Source organism: Octodon degus, unplaced genomic scaffold (genome assembly GCF_000260255.1).
Source record: "Octodon degus isolate 3935 unplaced genomic scaffold, OctDeg1.0 scaffold00057, whole genome shotgun sequence".
Classification (NCBI taxonomy): domain Eukaryota; kingdom Metazoa; phylum Chordata; class Mammalia; order Rodentia; family Octodontidae; genus Octodon; species Octodon degus.
The window spans coordinates 1,727,921-1,741,465 of NW_004524633.1; the positions used below are offsets into that span (position 1 = coordinate 1,727,921).

The window sequence follows — 13,545 nt, forward strand, 5'->3', positions numbered from 1 at the left end:
AGGGGAGGCAAGGAGAAGCATCGGGGCCGTCTGCCGGGGTCTAGGACACCTCATGCCACGGGGGTCAATGTCCGCCCTTGCTCAGCAGCAGGAGCACTTTGCTTTGCATTCAGACACTTAGCTGTGGGCCCAGGACTTCCTTCCTCGGACCCTGCTGCCTGGACTCCTTGCCTCCCAGAAGCTGTCTGTGTCTCTGACCTGGGCCTGAAATGAGCCCAGGTGGTGTCCGAAGCAAGACCTGTAGGATCGGGGGCTCAGCTCTGGTGATGGAGGGGAGGTGGTGACTCGGGGATGACTGGGCGTGGGAGGCACTGTGGGGGGCACAGTGCCCTGATGCCACCTCCTAGGGATCCCTCCCTGCTGAGGAGAGTCCATGTGGCCTGGTGTTTGTGGAAAACAGGCTGTTGATTTAGGAAATGTAAATAATAGCTAGCAGTGTTTACCAAGTTGGAGCTCACAGAGCCACGCAGGGCAACACTGGCTTCATCTCGGACGGAGAGGGCCTTCGGCCTTGCAGCCACCAGAGGTGAGCACAGCCAGGACACCAGCTCATTCCTCTGGTGCAGGATGTACGTCTCAGTCCTTGCCCCACACCTGAGGCTGCACAGTGCTTGCAGCCCAGCAGGCTCTGGAGTGGGTGCTGGTTGCTGTCTGCAAATCTGACTTCACTCAAGTGGACCCAGGGCGCCCAGGGTGTGCGCCTGGTACTGTTCCAGAGCCCTGCAGGGCTGACGGGCGCAGACTCTGCGTTTGGGTGGGGTGGTGGAGGGTGACCCAAGAAAACAGACTGCCAAGCATGCGACCCTGTCAGTTGCCATGGGCATGCTCAGAACACAGGACAGAGGTGTGGCCGCTCAGGCCTCCCGGAAGTGCCATCGCTTAGGTGCTGGGTGTAGGAGGAAATACGTTGGGTAGTGAACTGGGCTAGCATGTTCAGAGTCAGCAGCCCCACAGAAAAGGGGGAACACAGCGCATGCGGGGGGCTTGGGAGCATGGCTGTGGGGCCTGGGACAGAAGGCAAGACTTTGCACGTGTCCGTCTGTCCACGGCCCGGGTGTGTGGAACAGGGGAAGGAGAGTAAGGGCCAGCACCCTTATCACCTCGCTGAGGCTGCCTGCCACATCGTGGTCTTCTGGGACTCGGTGACCAGGCTCCAGAGGTGGTTATTGCGTGTCAGAGTGACTCTCGCTGGAGGCTGAGTGCGTGCCTGTGTCCTTGTGACCTTCCTGCCATGCTCTGTGTGTTGCTGCAGCTGCTGCCAATCCACACGCTAAGGCTGGGCGTGGAAGTGGACTCCTTCGATGGGCACCACTACATCTCTTCAATTGCTCCTGGGGGCCCCGTGGACACCCTGAACCTCCTGCAGCCAGAGGATGAGCTCCTCGAGGTAAGAGTTATGGAGGAAGACAGATACCAGGCAGGACGTTTTAGGGTAGGAGCGTGTGTCCACCGAGCTACATCCTCATCACTTGGATTGGAGAGGCTGGCAGTGCACTGGGTGACGAAGCAGGTGCTGTGGCTTCAGGCCACCGTCCTCAGCCACTATGGTTCCTCGCCTGTCCACGTGAGCGCTTGTCTAACAATGGTCTAAGAGAGAAGCCTGATCGCTTCATGGTGTGTTTTTCCTAGCAAAGGATGTGGTCCCTGACCCTTGTTTGCACTGCCTGGTCACAGTGGCTGCAGGTTCTGTGGATTGTTTCTAACCAGGTTTGGAGTGAGCGACTGCAGGCTTCTACAGAGCTGGTGTGTGTGTAGTTGCTCCTCAGACCGACCCTGCAGCTGGACTCTCACGTGTGGACCCCCCAGAGCACTTCAGGGCACATCTGCTCTCAAGGACTTCTCTTCTCGTTACTGAGACAAAATAGCTGACACCCAAAGTTAAAGGAGCAGAGGTTTATTTGGCTCACGGTTTGTAGAGGTTCCAGCCCGTGGTAGCTGACTCCAAGGCAGGGCAGCAAGTGGACAGCCACCGCAGAAGAGAAACAGGCCACGGCAGGGCAGGCCTGAAGGAGACGGCAAGCAGCAGTAGCCTCCCTTGCCCTTTTTCCCACCCAGCTACCTGCCTTTTGAGTGGTCCCTCCTACACCCAGGTGGGCCTTCCCATTGTCCACACCCACACATGTGGTATACCAACCAGTGGACTAGTGTGCTGCCACCATCTTCAGTCCTGGTATCACACACCCACGGGCCAGCCACCTCTGAAAAGGCCCGCCTGCGAGTGCGTGAGGCTTCCGAGATACATCTGGAAAGAATTAAGGGTAGAATGAAACGTTCAGCCCATGTTTCTTTCCTTTTTTTTTTTTTTCAGAACCGGGGATTGAACTCAGACCCTTGCACTTGCCAGGCAAGCGCTTATTCCACTGAGCCATCTCCCCAGCACCAGCCCATGTTTCTTAACCTCCATTTCATTATTTTTCCAAAGGCATCATCCTATTGGAGCCCCTTTAGTTGGACCACCCTGGCTGCCTTTTTGTCTTGAATTGATTCAAAGTGTTCACCTTTCGTGGTCGTCGTGACTTTTGGGAAGAGCCGGAAGTCAGTGTCAGCTCTGATGAACAGCCAGCAGCACCCTGCTTGCGAGCGCCCTTCTGTTAGCTGGCACTAAGGGCCGCGGCATTCACTGCATTTTTGATCACACTGATAAAGACGCTGAGGAAGGGGCTGCACAGGACTGCTGCGGAACGCGGCCTGGGCAGTGGGATGCGGGGGTGTACTTGAGGGAGGATTAGAGGCAATGTGTCCTTACTGTGATGGATCTTTTTATAAATGCACACCGTATTTTTGATCAGCCTTGGTATAAATGGGGCAAGGTGAAGTTTTTGAGTGTGTCTGCACTGTGTCGTGCTTCGGTCCAGCTAAACATTTCTGTCTCGTCGGACAGTCATCTCGCTCTGGTGGAGTCAGCTCTTCTCAGTGTTGGCCTCTGAGATAAGGCGCGGTCTTCCTGGGAGAGCCAGGGGAGCAACAAGAGGCGTGAGGTGTCAGGAGGGCACACAGTCCCAGCTGCACGCCCCACGCGTTTTGTGCTCTCTGCACGCAGATTCAGCCTTGATTTTGAGGATTTGGAACACGTTCAGTAGCTACTGCCGCGGCACGGCTAAAGTCAGGCCTGCTGTGTCTGCGTTCCTGTTGGAGAGAGCAGGTTTTGCCTTCTCACCGCAGTGCCCCGCCCTCTCCCCCAGGTGAACGGAGTGCAGCTCTACGGAAGGTCTCGGCGGGAAGCGGTCTCCTTCCTGAAAGAAGTGCCGCCCCCCTTCACCCTGGTGTGCTGTCGGCGGCTGTTTGATGACGAGGCCTCTGTGGATGAGCCAAGGACCTCAGACACCTCCGCTCCCGAGCTGCAGGTACCAGGTGGCTGGGTGCGGCACCTGGACAACGGGGTGGGGGTGGGCCCAGCGAGGTGACGAGAGGAAGCTCCCCGGGCTGTTAACTCCCAAGGAGGCAACGATGCATCCCCTGGTGACATCTATCTTCTGTAAAAAAAAAAAAAAAAGGAACTTTAGGGAGGAATCCCACACATGTGCTAAACTCCCTGGACTTCTGCTGTCCTTGCTGAGGTGCGGAGTGAGGTGGCTTCCTCTGGCCCCCCAGTAGGAGGCCCATCCCTCCTTGGGGTGTAAATCACCTACGTGGGCTGGCTCCGGCCCGTCCATCATTCTTCAGCATGACGTGAACGCCAGCAGAAATTATGCCACATGCCAGCTGTGCTGCTGTCCATTAGCTGATTGCTTTCCGTTCTGTAAATGCGAGTTACACAGAACTGATTCTGTTGGAGTGATGCATTTCGGGTTGGTGCATAGTATTTTATGCACCTGCGAGATGCCTTGGTATTTCTGTAAACTTATTATTCTTTTTATAATTGTGTATGGTTTCTTTTTTTAATTTATTTTTATTGAGAAATAAATATGATTGAGACAGTTTCACAGCTGATTAATAGGACAGTTTTGGTAATCAATACTTGTGTGTGGTTTCTTAAAACCCTGGCTTGTAGGGCCAGGGAGATAGTTCACCAGCGTAGGAACCTGCCTGGCAAACACAAGATCTTAAGTGTGATCCCTGGTGTCACATTTAAAAGAGCAAAACATGAAACCGTGGCTGTTTTCCCTGTTCTCTGCCTTTATCCGGGCAGTGTCTTGTATTCTCAGGCGTGGCCGGGCTCAGGGCCCGCTGTCCTGGCCCTCATTAAGCAGCGGGCACTGACCGCAGGGGAGCACCAGTCTCATGGCGTCAGTCTTTGGAGCCTTCCCCTTATGGAAAGATTGATTTTTCCCTTTCACGCAGCTGAAGTACCCAGAGATCTAGAGCGTTCTCGCTCATTGCACTCCGGGAACCTGGGACTGTCCTCGTGTCGAGACTCAGTCCCACTGCGCCGGCTTGAGAGCTGGGCCAGCCTGACTTTGAAAATATTTCCGAGCTGCCCCTGGTGCCTTACGCTCCCAGGTACCGAGAGCCCCTCCGGAAGTTCACCCGGGACTTTATTACTCGAGTCAGGTCGCTCATGATGGCGATTGTGATTCCAGCAGCGACACTTTTTTCGTGTTTTACGTTTCATTTGCTGACATCACAGCTCTAAGAAGTTTGCTTTTAGGAATTTTAAGAGAAACGCTGAGAAGTTGACGACGCATAATGTCCTGAACCAATGATTTTGGGAGCATCCCAGGGTGGCAGAGGCGGGATGGCACAGGCGGGACACTCCAGAGCCAGCGTTGGTCAGCGGCTGGGGTGACAAAGAAGAAAGATGTCCTTGAGTTGTGCACAGGTCAGAGCATCAGGGGAAGATAGGTCAGATGCTGTAAGCCATGTGAGTGTGAAGGCTATGGAGGTGCCACTGTCCTGTGGCCATAGCCCCGTGGGCTGGCTCCCAGGTCTTGGACACCCGCAGAGCAAGACTGAGGACAGGACCTGGGACCTCGGGACCACGGGGCTCCAGCTGAGGAGAGAGACCCAGGACCTGTGCGCTCGGGGAAGCTATTTCTCCCAGAACCTGATTTTCATGATTTTGACTCAGTGATATTTACCCATTTTTGGAATTCCTCGGTGTTGGAGGAGCTGGAGTTTTCTCCCCTTATTTTTCCAGTAAAGTTTTTGGAAAACTCCTTGGAGCCTCAAGAGGTTTTTCTGTGCCCTGCGCCCCCTGTCTGCATAGTGACACCTTCTGTCATTGTGACTTTGCATCCAGACTCTGCTTTGTAAATTTCTTACACGCTTGTATTTTGTATGATGTCTTATTTTTGCTTACGTTGCATATTTTCCCTTTTGTGCTTCTAATGGGATGAGAGAACTCATTGAAGTATAAGAGGTCAGTGTTAATTCTTTCAATGAAACCCATACTTTGCATTTTAAAAAGCCTGTATGACAAGTAGTGTTTTCAGTGCTTGGATTTTTCATAGATATCTTGTCCTGACCGTATGCCCCCGTGCATGGTGCTTTTAACAGGAAGATAGAGAAAAACTGCATGCCAAAGAGAACTCCCCGGTTTGCAGTGACACTGTGAGACTCCTCATGAGTTGATTTTTCCAGAGCGCACGGGTTTGAAGCATTTCTCTTTGGTGTTCTAGGGTGAGCGGAGCGTTGATGTCAGTGCCGATCCCGAAGGGGATGATGAGGGAGAGCTGGCCTTGTGGTCTCCAGAGGTCAAGACTGTTGAGCTGGTGAAAGATCACAAAGGCCTAGGATTCAGCATTCTGGATTACCAGGTACAAGAACCCACTCAAGGATTTTGTTTGTTTTTGTTGGGTTTGGGGTAATTCGTTTGTCGCGGCTATGTGAAGAAGTCACTGCTTGAGGCCCCTATTGACGCATGCAGAATCCCAAAGCAGGGATATTGTATTGCTTTGGTTGCTGCCTTCAAAACTAGTAGCTCTTCATGGCCACAGTGTTGGGGCTGTAAAACCAGACGATCCAGGAAGCAACAGTTTCATACAGAAGCAGTCTGCGAAATTTTAGAAAACAGAGCTCGATCAGCGTTTTAAACTGAGAACCCCTAGCTTTATTAAGGTACACTTCACATACTGGAAATTCACCCACAGAAGGGGGGCAGTTCAGTTGATGTTAGTGCGTTCGTGAACTGTGCAACAATCCCCATTTTTGTTTGTTTGTTTTAAGACAGGGTCTCACTATGTAGGTCAGGCTGACCTTGAACTCACTATGTGGCCCAGGCTGCCCATGAACTCAGGGCGATCCTCCTGCCTCAGCCTCTGAGTGCTGAGATTACAGGTGTGCATCACCACGCCTGGCATAGCACCAATTTTAGAATGTGCTCAGCACCCCCAAGAGAAACCTTGTGCATGTTAACATCATTCCAGATACTCGCTTCCCCTCCATCCCTTTGAGGTTTTTCTGTGTTGCTCACCCATGAATCTCAATTGATATGAGCACAACTGCTCTTGGTGCAGTCGTGTTTATACGAATCATGAGGTTCGGCATCAGGGTATCTTACACCTGCAGTCGCTGCAGCGTAGCTCGGGCCACGTTCCACTGGAGGCTGTTCAGGGTCTCAGTAGGACATCTACACGTTACCCTGCTTCACCAGTCACTGTCATGGTTCTAGACCTCTGATTATTTGGGAGAATTAAACTGTTGGCAAGAAATCTCTCTCTCTCTCTCTCTCTCTCTCTCTCTCTCTCTCTCTCATTTTTTGGCAGAACCGGGGATTGAACTCAGGCCCTTGGGCTTGTCAAGAAAGCACTTATCCCACTGAGCCATCTCCCCAGCCCCTCCTTTTTAAGATGTTTATTTTGTTTCAGTGCTGTCTAGACACATTATGGTTTAATAAAGCAAAATGTACTTGATCAAAGCATAAAAATTGCCAAGCGGCATAAATATCAATTTTTTAAAATATAATAAGGCAATTGGGAACAGATGAAAAGAAAACCATTTTGAGCATTGTACAAGAACATTGAATTCTGTATTTTGGCAGTGCAGCTCAAAGTTTCTAAAATAAATGATATCTGTTTCATTTTTGCTGGCAAATGCCTATGCCAAATAGCCCTCTCTTTTGTTGTAACTTCTCTTTAGGGTATTACTGAATTATGGGTGGTTGATACCAAAACAGTACTTTGGGAAACATTTTTATCAAGAAATATCAATACTGTAGGGTTCTGGAAGTTTGGGTAGTGGGGAATATTAAGGCATAGAAAAGTAATAGCAGAGACTATTTCTTTTTTTCTTTTTTAGCCTTACTACCTGCCAATGCTGACTACTAAATATTTGCAAAATGATGGGATGAAGTTTAGCTACCCAAAATTAATTATCTGGGATTAAATGAACGAACTTGTGGGAGCTGAGAGAGTGAGCGTGCGCACGAGCAAAAGCCTTTTGAGACACAGTGTTGCTGTGTAGTCCAAGCTGGCCTTGGCCTTGAACTCTCTGTGTAGTTTCAGCTGCACTTGAACAGTCTTCCTGCCTAGCCTCCCGAGTGCCAGGATCCTAGGGATGCGCTGGCCTGTGCCACTCACCGAGATGTGTTCGCAGTTACCACATGGTGTGTACCACCTAGGGTTGGCTCATACTCTTGCAAGTGACATTATCTGCAAGTTCCGTATCGTCAGCGCTGCCGTGTTGTAGCAGAGGGGAGCCTCAGGATTTGAAACTTCAGCGAAGGTTGGCAAGCTTTGTCCCCCCTTAGCAAGAAAGCCCTGGACGGTCTGCCCTCGGACCTGCACGTGGTGCACCTCGTGGGTGGTTCTGACAGTGGGGTGATTTTTCTCTACTGCATTCTGGGTGGGGGGGTTCCTGTGTGTGTGAAATTTTCTTTTTCTTTGGAAACTCTAAGGTGTTCTTTTGGTCCTGTCTTCCTGACAGTCATCACACTGACATTTAGGTGGCAGGTAAATGCAGCCTACAGTTTGGCGTAGGGCAGGTTAATTAACTGGCAATGCTATCCGTTGTTGTAATTAGGCAGTAAATCCCAGGGTTCAGAAATGTTTTCTGCAGGGCCAGACAGAGGCAGGTCAGAAGCTGCAGAAGGCCACGTTCCAGCCATCGCAGGCCGGCGCCCTGGAGGAGTTGATGGAGGCGCAGCGCATGCGGAGTGAGGGCCGCTCTGGACGTTTGGGCCGCGGGAGGAAGCGTTAGAGCGGAGCGGTCCGGTGGGCGGGACTCGCGTTAGCAGCGTCCGCAGCTGGGGCTGGGCTGTGCCGTGTGTGTTTCAGTCCATGACGCGTCTCGTGGGAGGCAGAGTTCTCAAGCAAAACAGGAGCTTCGTGAAGAGGCCGGTGGAAGTCCACACGTCTGCCTCCAGGGTGCTTGTGTCGATGGAGCGCTCACGTTGAGGGTTGTGTGGACCGAGCGAATTCGGGTGTGGGGCATCGGAACTGTTATGTTGTTGTGGAAATGTGCTTATTAACCATCATCCATTTAGAAAATAAGTACGGAAGTTTCCGAGGCCGCCCCACGGGTGGTGCCATGCTGCAGCATGTTTGTGTGCGCTCCATTTTTGACAGTCTAGTTAGATCAGGATGTCTTTGTTTAGTGCAGCCTACACTTGGGGGTGAAGTCCAGCGCAGCCAACTGTGATGACTGTATGGGATTACCGAGGTGGGGATTATTGGCCAGAAGCTTGCTTTTGCAGAAATGGAGCTGCACTTCAGGAAAATGTGAAGTGAAGGTTGGTTGCTACACAGCTAGAAGTCAGTCACGTAGCCAAAGTGGAGAAAGGCATCTTCAGGGAAAAAAGAGGACAGAACAACAGGAAAGAAAACAGATGTAAGGCCAGGTTCTAAGTTTTTCCTTAGGCTAACGGTCAAGAGATAGTCGCTTTTGTTGGCCCTGATTTAAGCAGAGGAAAAAGGAATGCTGATTAGTCTCGAATGTGGGTGGGCACATCGAGAAATTTGCTGGTTTCTCTGAGACTTCAGGCCTCCCTGAGAGCAAGGGTGGATGTAACCTAACGTGAGTGTAGCTGTTGCCTGCATCCCCTTCGCCTGAACCCCCTTCCCAGTATTTGTGGCGCACTTTCTTACCAGGTTCTGGATGAGGTTTTCATGTTGCACCTGACTTATCTTCATTTAAGAAATGAGGAAACTGAGGCACGGCCAGGTTAAGTCATAAATGCACATTCGCGCAAGTAGAATTAGAGCCGGAACTGCAGCTGTTGGGCCAGGTCTTTGTGCTGCAGCCGAAGGCTTTGTCTCCTAGCTGGTGAGTGGCATTCCCCTCATTACTGGCCATTCTAGGCCATTCATTGCAGTAGATCTTCCCAACTCTCTAGCTTCGAAAAAATTTCACATGCTAAAGACTAAGGTGCTCCACAGTATTCCCATCTTAGTGCTTAGGTAAAAGTTCAGCAAGTATTAAAGATTAATTAATATAGTGTGCTCATGCACACTGTGCGCACTGTGGAAGAGCTAGCCTTCCCTGCTTTAGACAAAAATAATTACAAATGTGAGCACCCTAAGTTAGCACAAGCAAGTTGTTGTGGGCTGATGTTCAATCATGAAATAATCATGAGGTAGAGTGTAAGTTTTAATTTCTACCAAGAAGCCTGAAAAAAGTTTAAACTATATGGATCTTACCTTCAGTTGACCTTATAAATTAAGCATGGGAAGTAGACTTTTATGTTGAACTGTGAATAACCCCTCATGCTTATAATTCATGGGAAATGTTTGGCGTTAGCCAGTTTCTGAACATCAGCCACGATGTTCCCACCCTCGGTAGTTTGGAATTTCAGTGATGTAGAAGGTAAAATTTATTATGCAATAATTCACCACTCTCCCACATCCCATTCTTCATTTCTTGCCTCTCCTGACTCAATTTTTGCCAAAGCAGATATTTTTAAAAGACTTTGGGTATGCCTAAGACAATGAGAAAAATATAAATAGCACAATAGCAGTTACTAGCAGTGAGATTTTATATAAATACTGCTAGGAATGACTTCAAGATTTCAAAATCCAAAGGCAAAGGGTTACACATAAAAAAGAATAGTGGAAATATTCCTTTCTATAAAAGTGAAGTTACTAATTTTTTGAAATAAAACAAAAGGGTTATAAAACCCAAATAGCAAGCATACCAACTGTTGCAGCGTTGCCGAGTTCCAGGGGGTGGTGCAGTGTGGCCTACAATTTGTGGGAAAAACTTGGTGCATAGTTTTGGCTGTTGACTCTCTGAGGATTTTTTTCTTTCAGTGCTAGAGACCAAACCCAGGGCCTTGAATTTGACAAGAAAAACTCTTAGGAGGAGATTGCATAAATCTTAGGTATCTCACAGTTGGCCCTTTTCTTTCATTCTTTCTCTTTCTGTGTCTTTGAGATGGGGTTTCAGAGCAGTTCCGGTCGGCCTGGAGCTCACTTTGTAGTCCAGGGCAGCTTCCAACTTTAAACAGTGCTCCTACCTCAGCCTCCCAAGGGCTAGGATCACAGGCAAGTGCCACCACACCTGGTGGCCCGCAGAATGGCTCTCTGAGCATCCTGCCCCAGTTTTTTTATTTTTGTGTTTTCTTCTGAGACAAGCCTCACCGTGCAGTTTGGGCTGGCCTTGAGCTCATTATACAGGCCAGACCAGCCTCGAACTCACGGCAGTCATCCTGCCTCGTCTCCGTAGTGGTGGGAGTGAAGGCGCGCATCGCCAGGCCCGGCTTACAGCCGCTTTCAGCAGAAGTGATCCTGGCATCCAGCGTGAGCACTCCGCAGGTGCATGGAAGCATCTTGTGACAAATAACTTAGCTTTGAACGGAAGCCTTCAGTTACCCTCTAGGTAAAAACCACTGGGTGTTGTGTATTCTCCCAAAAATATGTCCTGAAAAAAATAAATAAATAAAAATTTAAAAAAGCAATCTTTTTTGCCAGGGAGATGGCTCAGTAAAATAAGTGCTTCCCTGGCAAGCACAAGGACCTGAGTTCAATCCCCGGTTCCGCAAAAAAAAAAAAAAAAAAAAAAAAAAAAAATTCCTTTTTTCAATATGTCCTGCTTACATGGTTATATAAGTAATAGTCTTCTTTCTTTTTTTTTTTTCGGTCTTCTTGCTGTTGTTGCTATGTTAGACAATGTTTTTAATGTTTTGACACATAAATGAGACAAATCAAACAAATTTTAAGCACTCTGCTTTTTCTCACTTAGTTATTTTTTATTTTTTTAAAGGTATTTAGGACAAGATATACAGGGTCCTACTACGCAGATCGGACTCGTAGTGATTCTCCTGTGTTCAGCGTCCCAAGTGCTTGGATTACAGGCATGCGCCACCACACCCAGTCTTAATTGCTATCTCAGCATGCCCTGGGGAGGGGACCAGTGTGGGCACGCCGGGGATCAAACCCTGATCCCCTGGCCATTGTGCTCTACCTAAGCAGGTGCTTTAGTCCACTGAGCTATCTGACCAGCCTTTCTCAATTATTTTCTTGTTTCATTTTTGTGTTTATAGCGCTACCAAATATTTTTTCTTGCTGTACAGTATTTTATTGTTGTTGTGGGATAGTTCATTTAATTCAACTCCTTCACCTGATGAGCATGGATGAAGTTTGAACGAGGCTCTCTTGGGTATCTTTGTTATACTATTTTGTAAAAAACAATGACAAATCTTTGCATAAATTCCAGGAGTAGAATTATTCATCCGAAGAGTGTGTATTTTTAAGCTTTGGTACATCTTTACCAAATTGCTTGAAAGTAACTGTAAGATACATATACTTGGATCACTTAAAACTGGCGCGTTCTCAGTAGAGCTCTTCATCCAGGCAGTACGAGGAGGACCGCGTCAGCCGAGCAGAGTACACGACTTTGCTGCTGGTTTTCTGTGGGCAGATTAAGTGAGAGCAATTTATAGCACTCAGCTTTGCTTCAGCTTTATGTATAGACGTAATTAATTTATTGGCCTTTGTAGCCAAGAGGATATAAAGTACTCATGTCCACACTGTGGTATTAGTGCCCTAAAGTATATTCATATTTCTTCTACCAGTTCTGATCTTACCAGAAAATTGAGCTTTAAAATGTGGGAGGGATCTGTAGGACTTTAATTTTTGTCAATAGACCTGGGTTGCTTTTTTTTTCTTTTGGTTTTTTGAAACAGGGTGTTGCTGGGTAGCTCAGGCTGGCCTCAAATTTGAGATGATCGCCCTGCCCCAGCGTCCCGAGTGCTAGGACGACAGGCGTGGCCGCCGCGCTGGGAGGCGTGGGTGCGGTGGAGGCTACTGCCGCCGCCGGCAGAGCTCAGGCGCTCCGAGTCCAGGGCCTTTCTGCCCCTCCTAGCTGCCGAGTGTGCGGAGCCCAGGGCATAGGCTCGCAGGAAGCAGCGTCATTCAAGCTGTATCGACACACCACACGGTAGTATTAAAAGTCAGGCGCAAGACTGCTTGGCCAGAGTCAAGTTCAGGGGATGCCCCAGTGCGGGCGCCGCAGCTCACGCTGTGTGTGCTCTTTTGTTTGTTTCCCTCCTTTATCTCCGAGTCGCCCCTGCAGGGTGCTGCCTTCGTGGCCCTCTGCGTGTTCCTGCACGACCCTGGCCGCCCAAGGAAGCTCCCCTTGCCCGTCCCCAGCCCATCCATGTTGGCTTGCAAGAATATCAGCCTGAAGCTGCTGTGCACAGCTGCTGGTTCCATTTGGGGGACTGGCTTCCTCTCCCTGAAGGGAAAGCTCTGTGTCCTGTGAGGATTTCAGCAGCACCATCGAATGTGTGCTCACAGCGCCGCCCAGCCAGGCCACCAGGGCCGGGCTCAGGCCTGGCAGTGCTTTCCAGCTGTGCAGGTGGGGACCCAGGGCCCGGTGCCTGTGGGGTGTTGGCCACTTCTCACACATTTCCGGGCTTGGGCGCCCCGCCCAGCCCCGGCCAGGTGGGACTCGAGCTCCTGCCAGGGCACTGTGGTCGCCAGGTCACTACCAGACCTCTTGGCGCTTACTGTGTTCCTCAGCTCCACTGAAGGGGGAACCTGGACGCGTTCACTCTGAAGTTGCAGGATTGCATCAAAGATACGTGCACATGCCCACGTGTCCGCTGCTCAGTCGTCAGTGGAGGGTGCTGGCGGGCTGGAGAAGATGCCCAGATCAGTGTTTGGGTTGCTGGCTGTTACTGTCCTGAGACAGTCGCACTGTGTGGCCCAAGTAGGCCCAGGCCTCACTTTGTAGCCCAGGGTGCTTTGAATTCATGATTCCCCTGCCTCAGCCTTCTGAGGGCTGAGGTTATAGGTGCATACCACCGTGCCTGGCTTCAGCATTAATATTTGGACAGTTTTTAAAGGAGGCATGGTTTTGCCAACCTGTCATTCCAGCGCTCTGAGAGGCTAAGGCAGGCGGATTGTGAGTTGGAACCACACATTGGCAACTTAGCAACTTGGCAAGACCCTGTATCAAAAAAAAAAAGGTCTGGAGTTGTAGCTCATAGAAAAGGCCCATGGTCAACCCCAGAACCGCAAAAAAACTGAAAAGTCCTCCATGTCTGCACTTACTGTACTTCATAACAACTTTCAGGTGGTGGAAATTTTCTTCTGAAATGCATTGATTTTTTTTATTTATAAATTCATTTGCGGGGGCCTGGCCCTAGCTCAGGCCTTTAAGTGGCTGCTTCCACAAAGCTGTCAGCCTCAGGTTCCTGGAGTTCGAAACTCACACCTCTCCCGCTGG

General features: G+C 49.9%; 1 protein-coding gene across 2 annotated transcripts in view; it reads left to right on the forward strand.

Moving 5' to 3' along the window:
• Patj (PATJ, crumbs cell polarity complex component) overlaps window positions 1-13,545 on the forward strand; it is a 203,310-nt gene that overhangs the window by 40,860 nt on the left and 148,905 nt on the right. For both annotated transcript variants that reach the window (XM_023718315.1, XM_023718316.1), the window contains exons 16-18: window positions 1,253-1,387; window positions 3,183-3,344; window positions 5,559-5,696. In XM_023718315.1, the coding sequence (XP_023574083.1) occupies window positions 1,253-1,387; window positions 3,183-3,344; window positions 5,559-5,696 (435 nt within the window). The remainder of the gene's footprint in view (window positions 1-1,252; window positions 1,388-3,182; window positions 3,345-5,558; window positions 5,697-13,545) is intronic.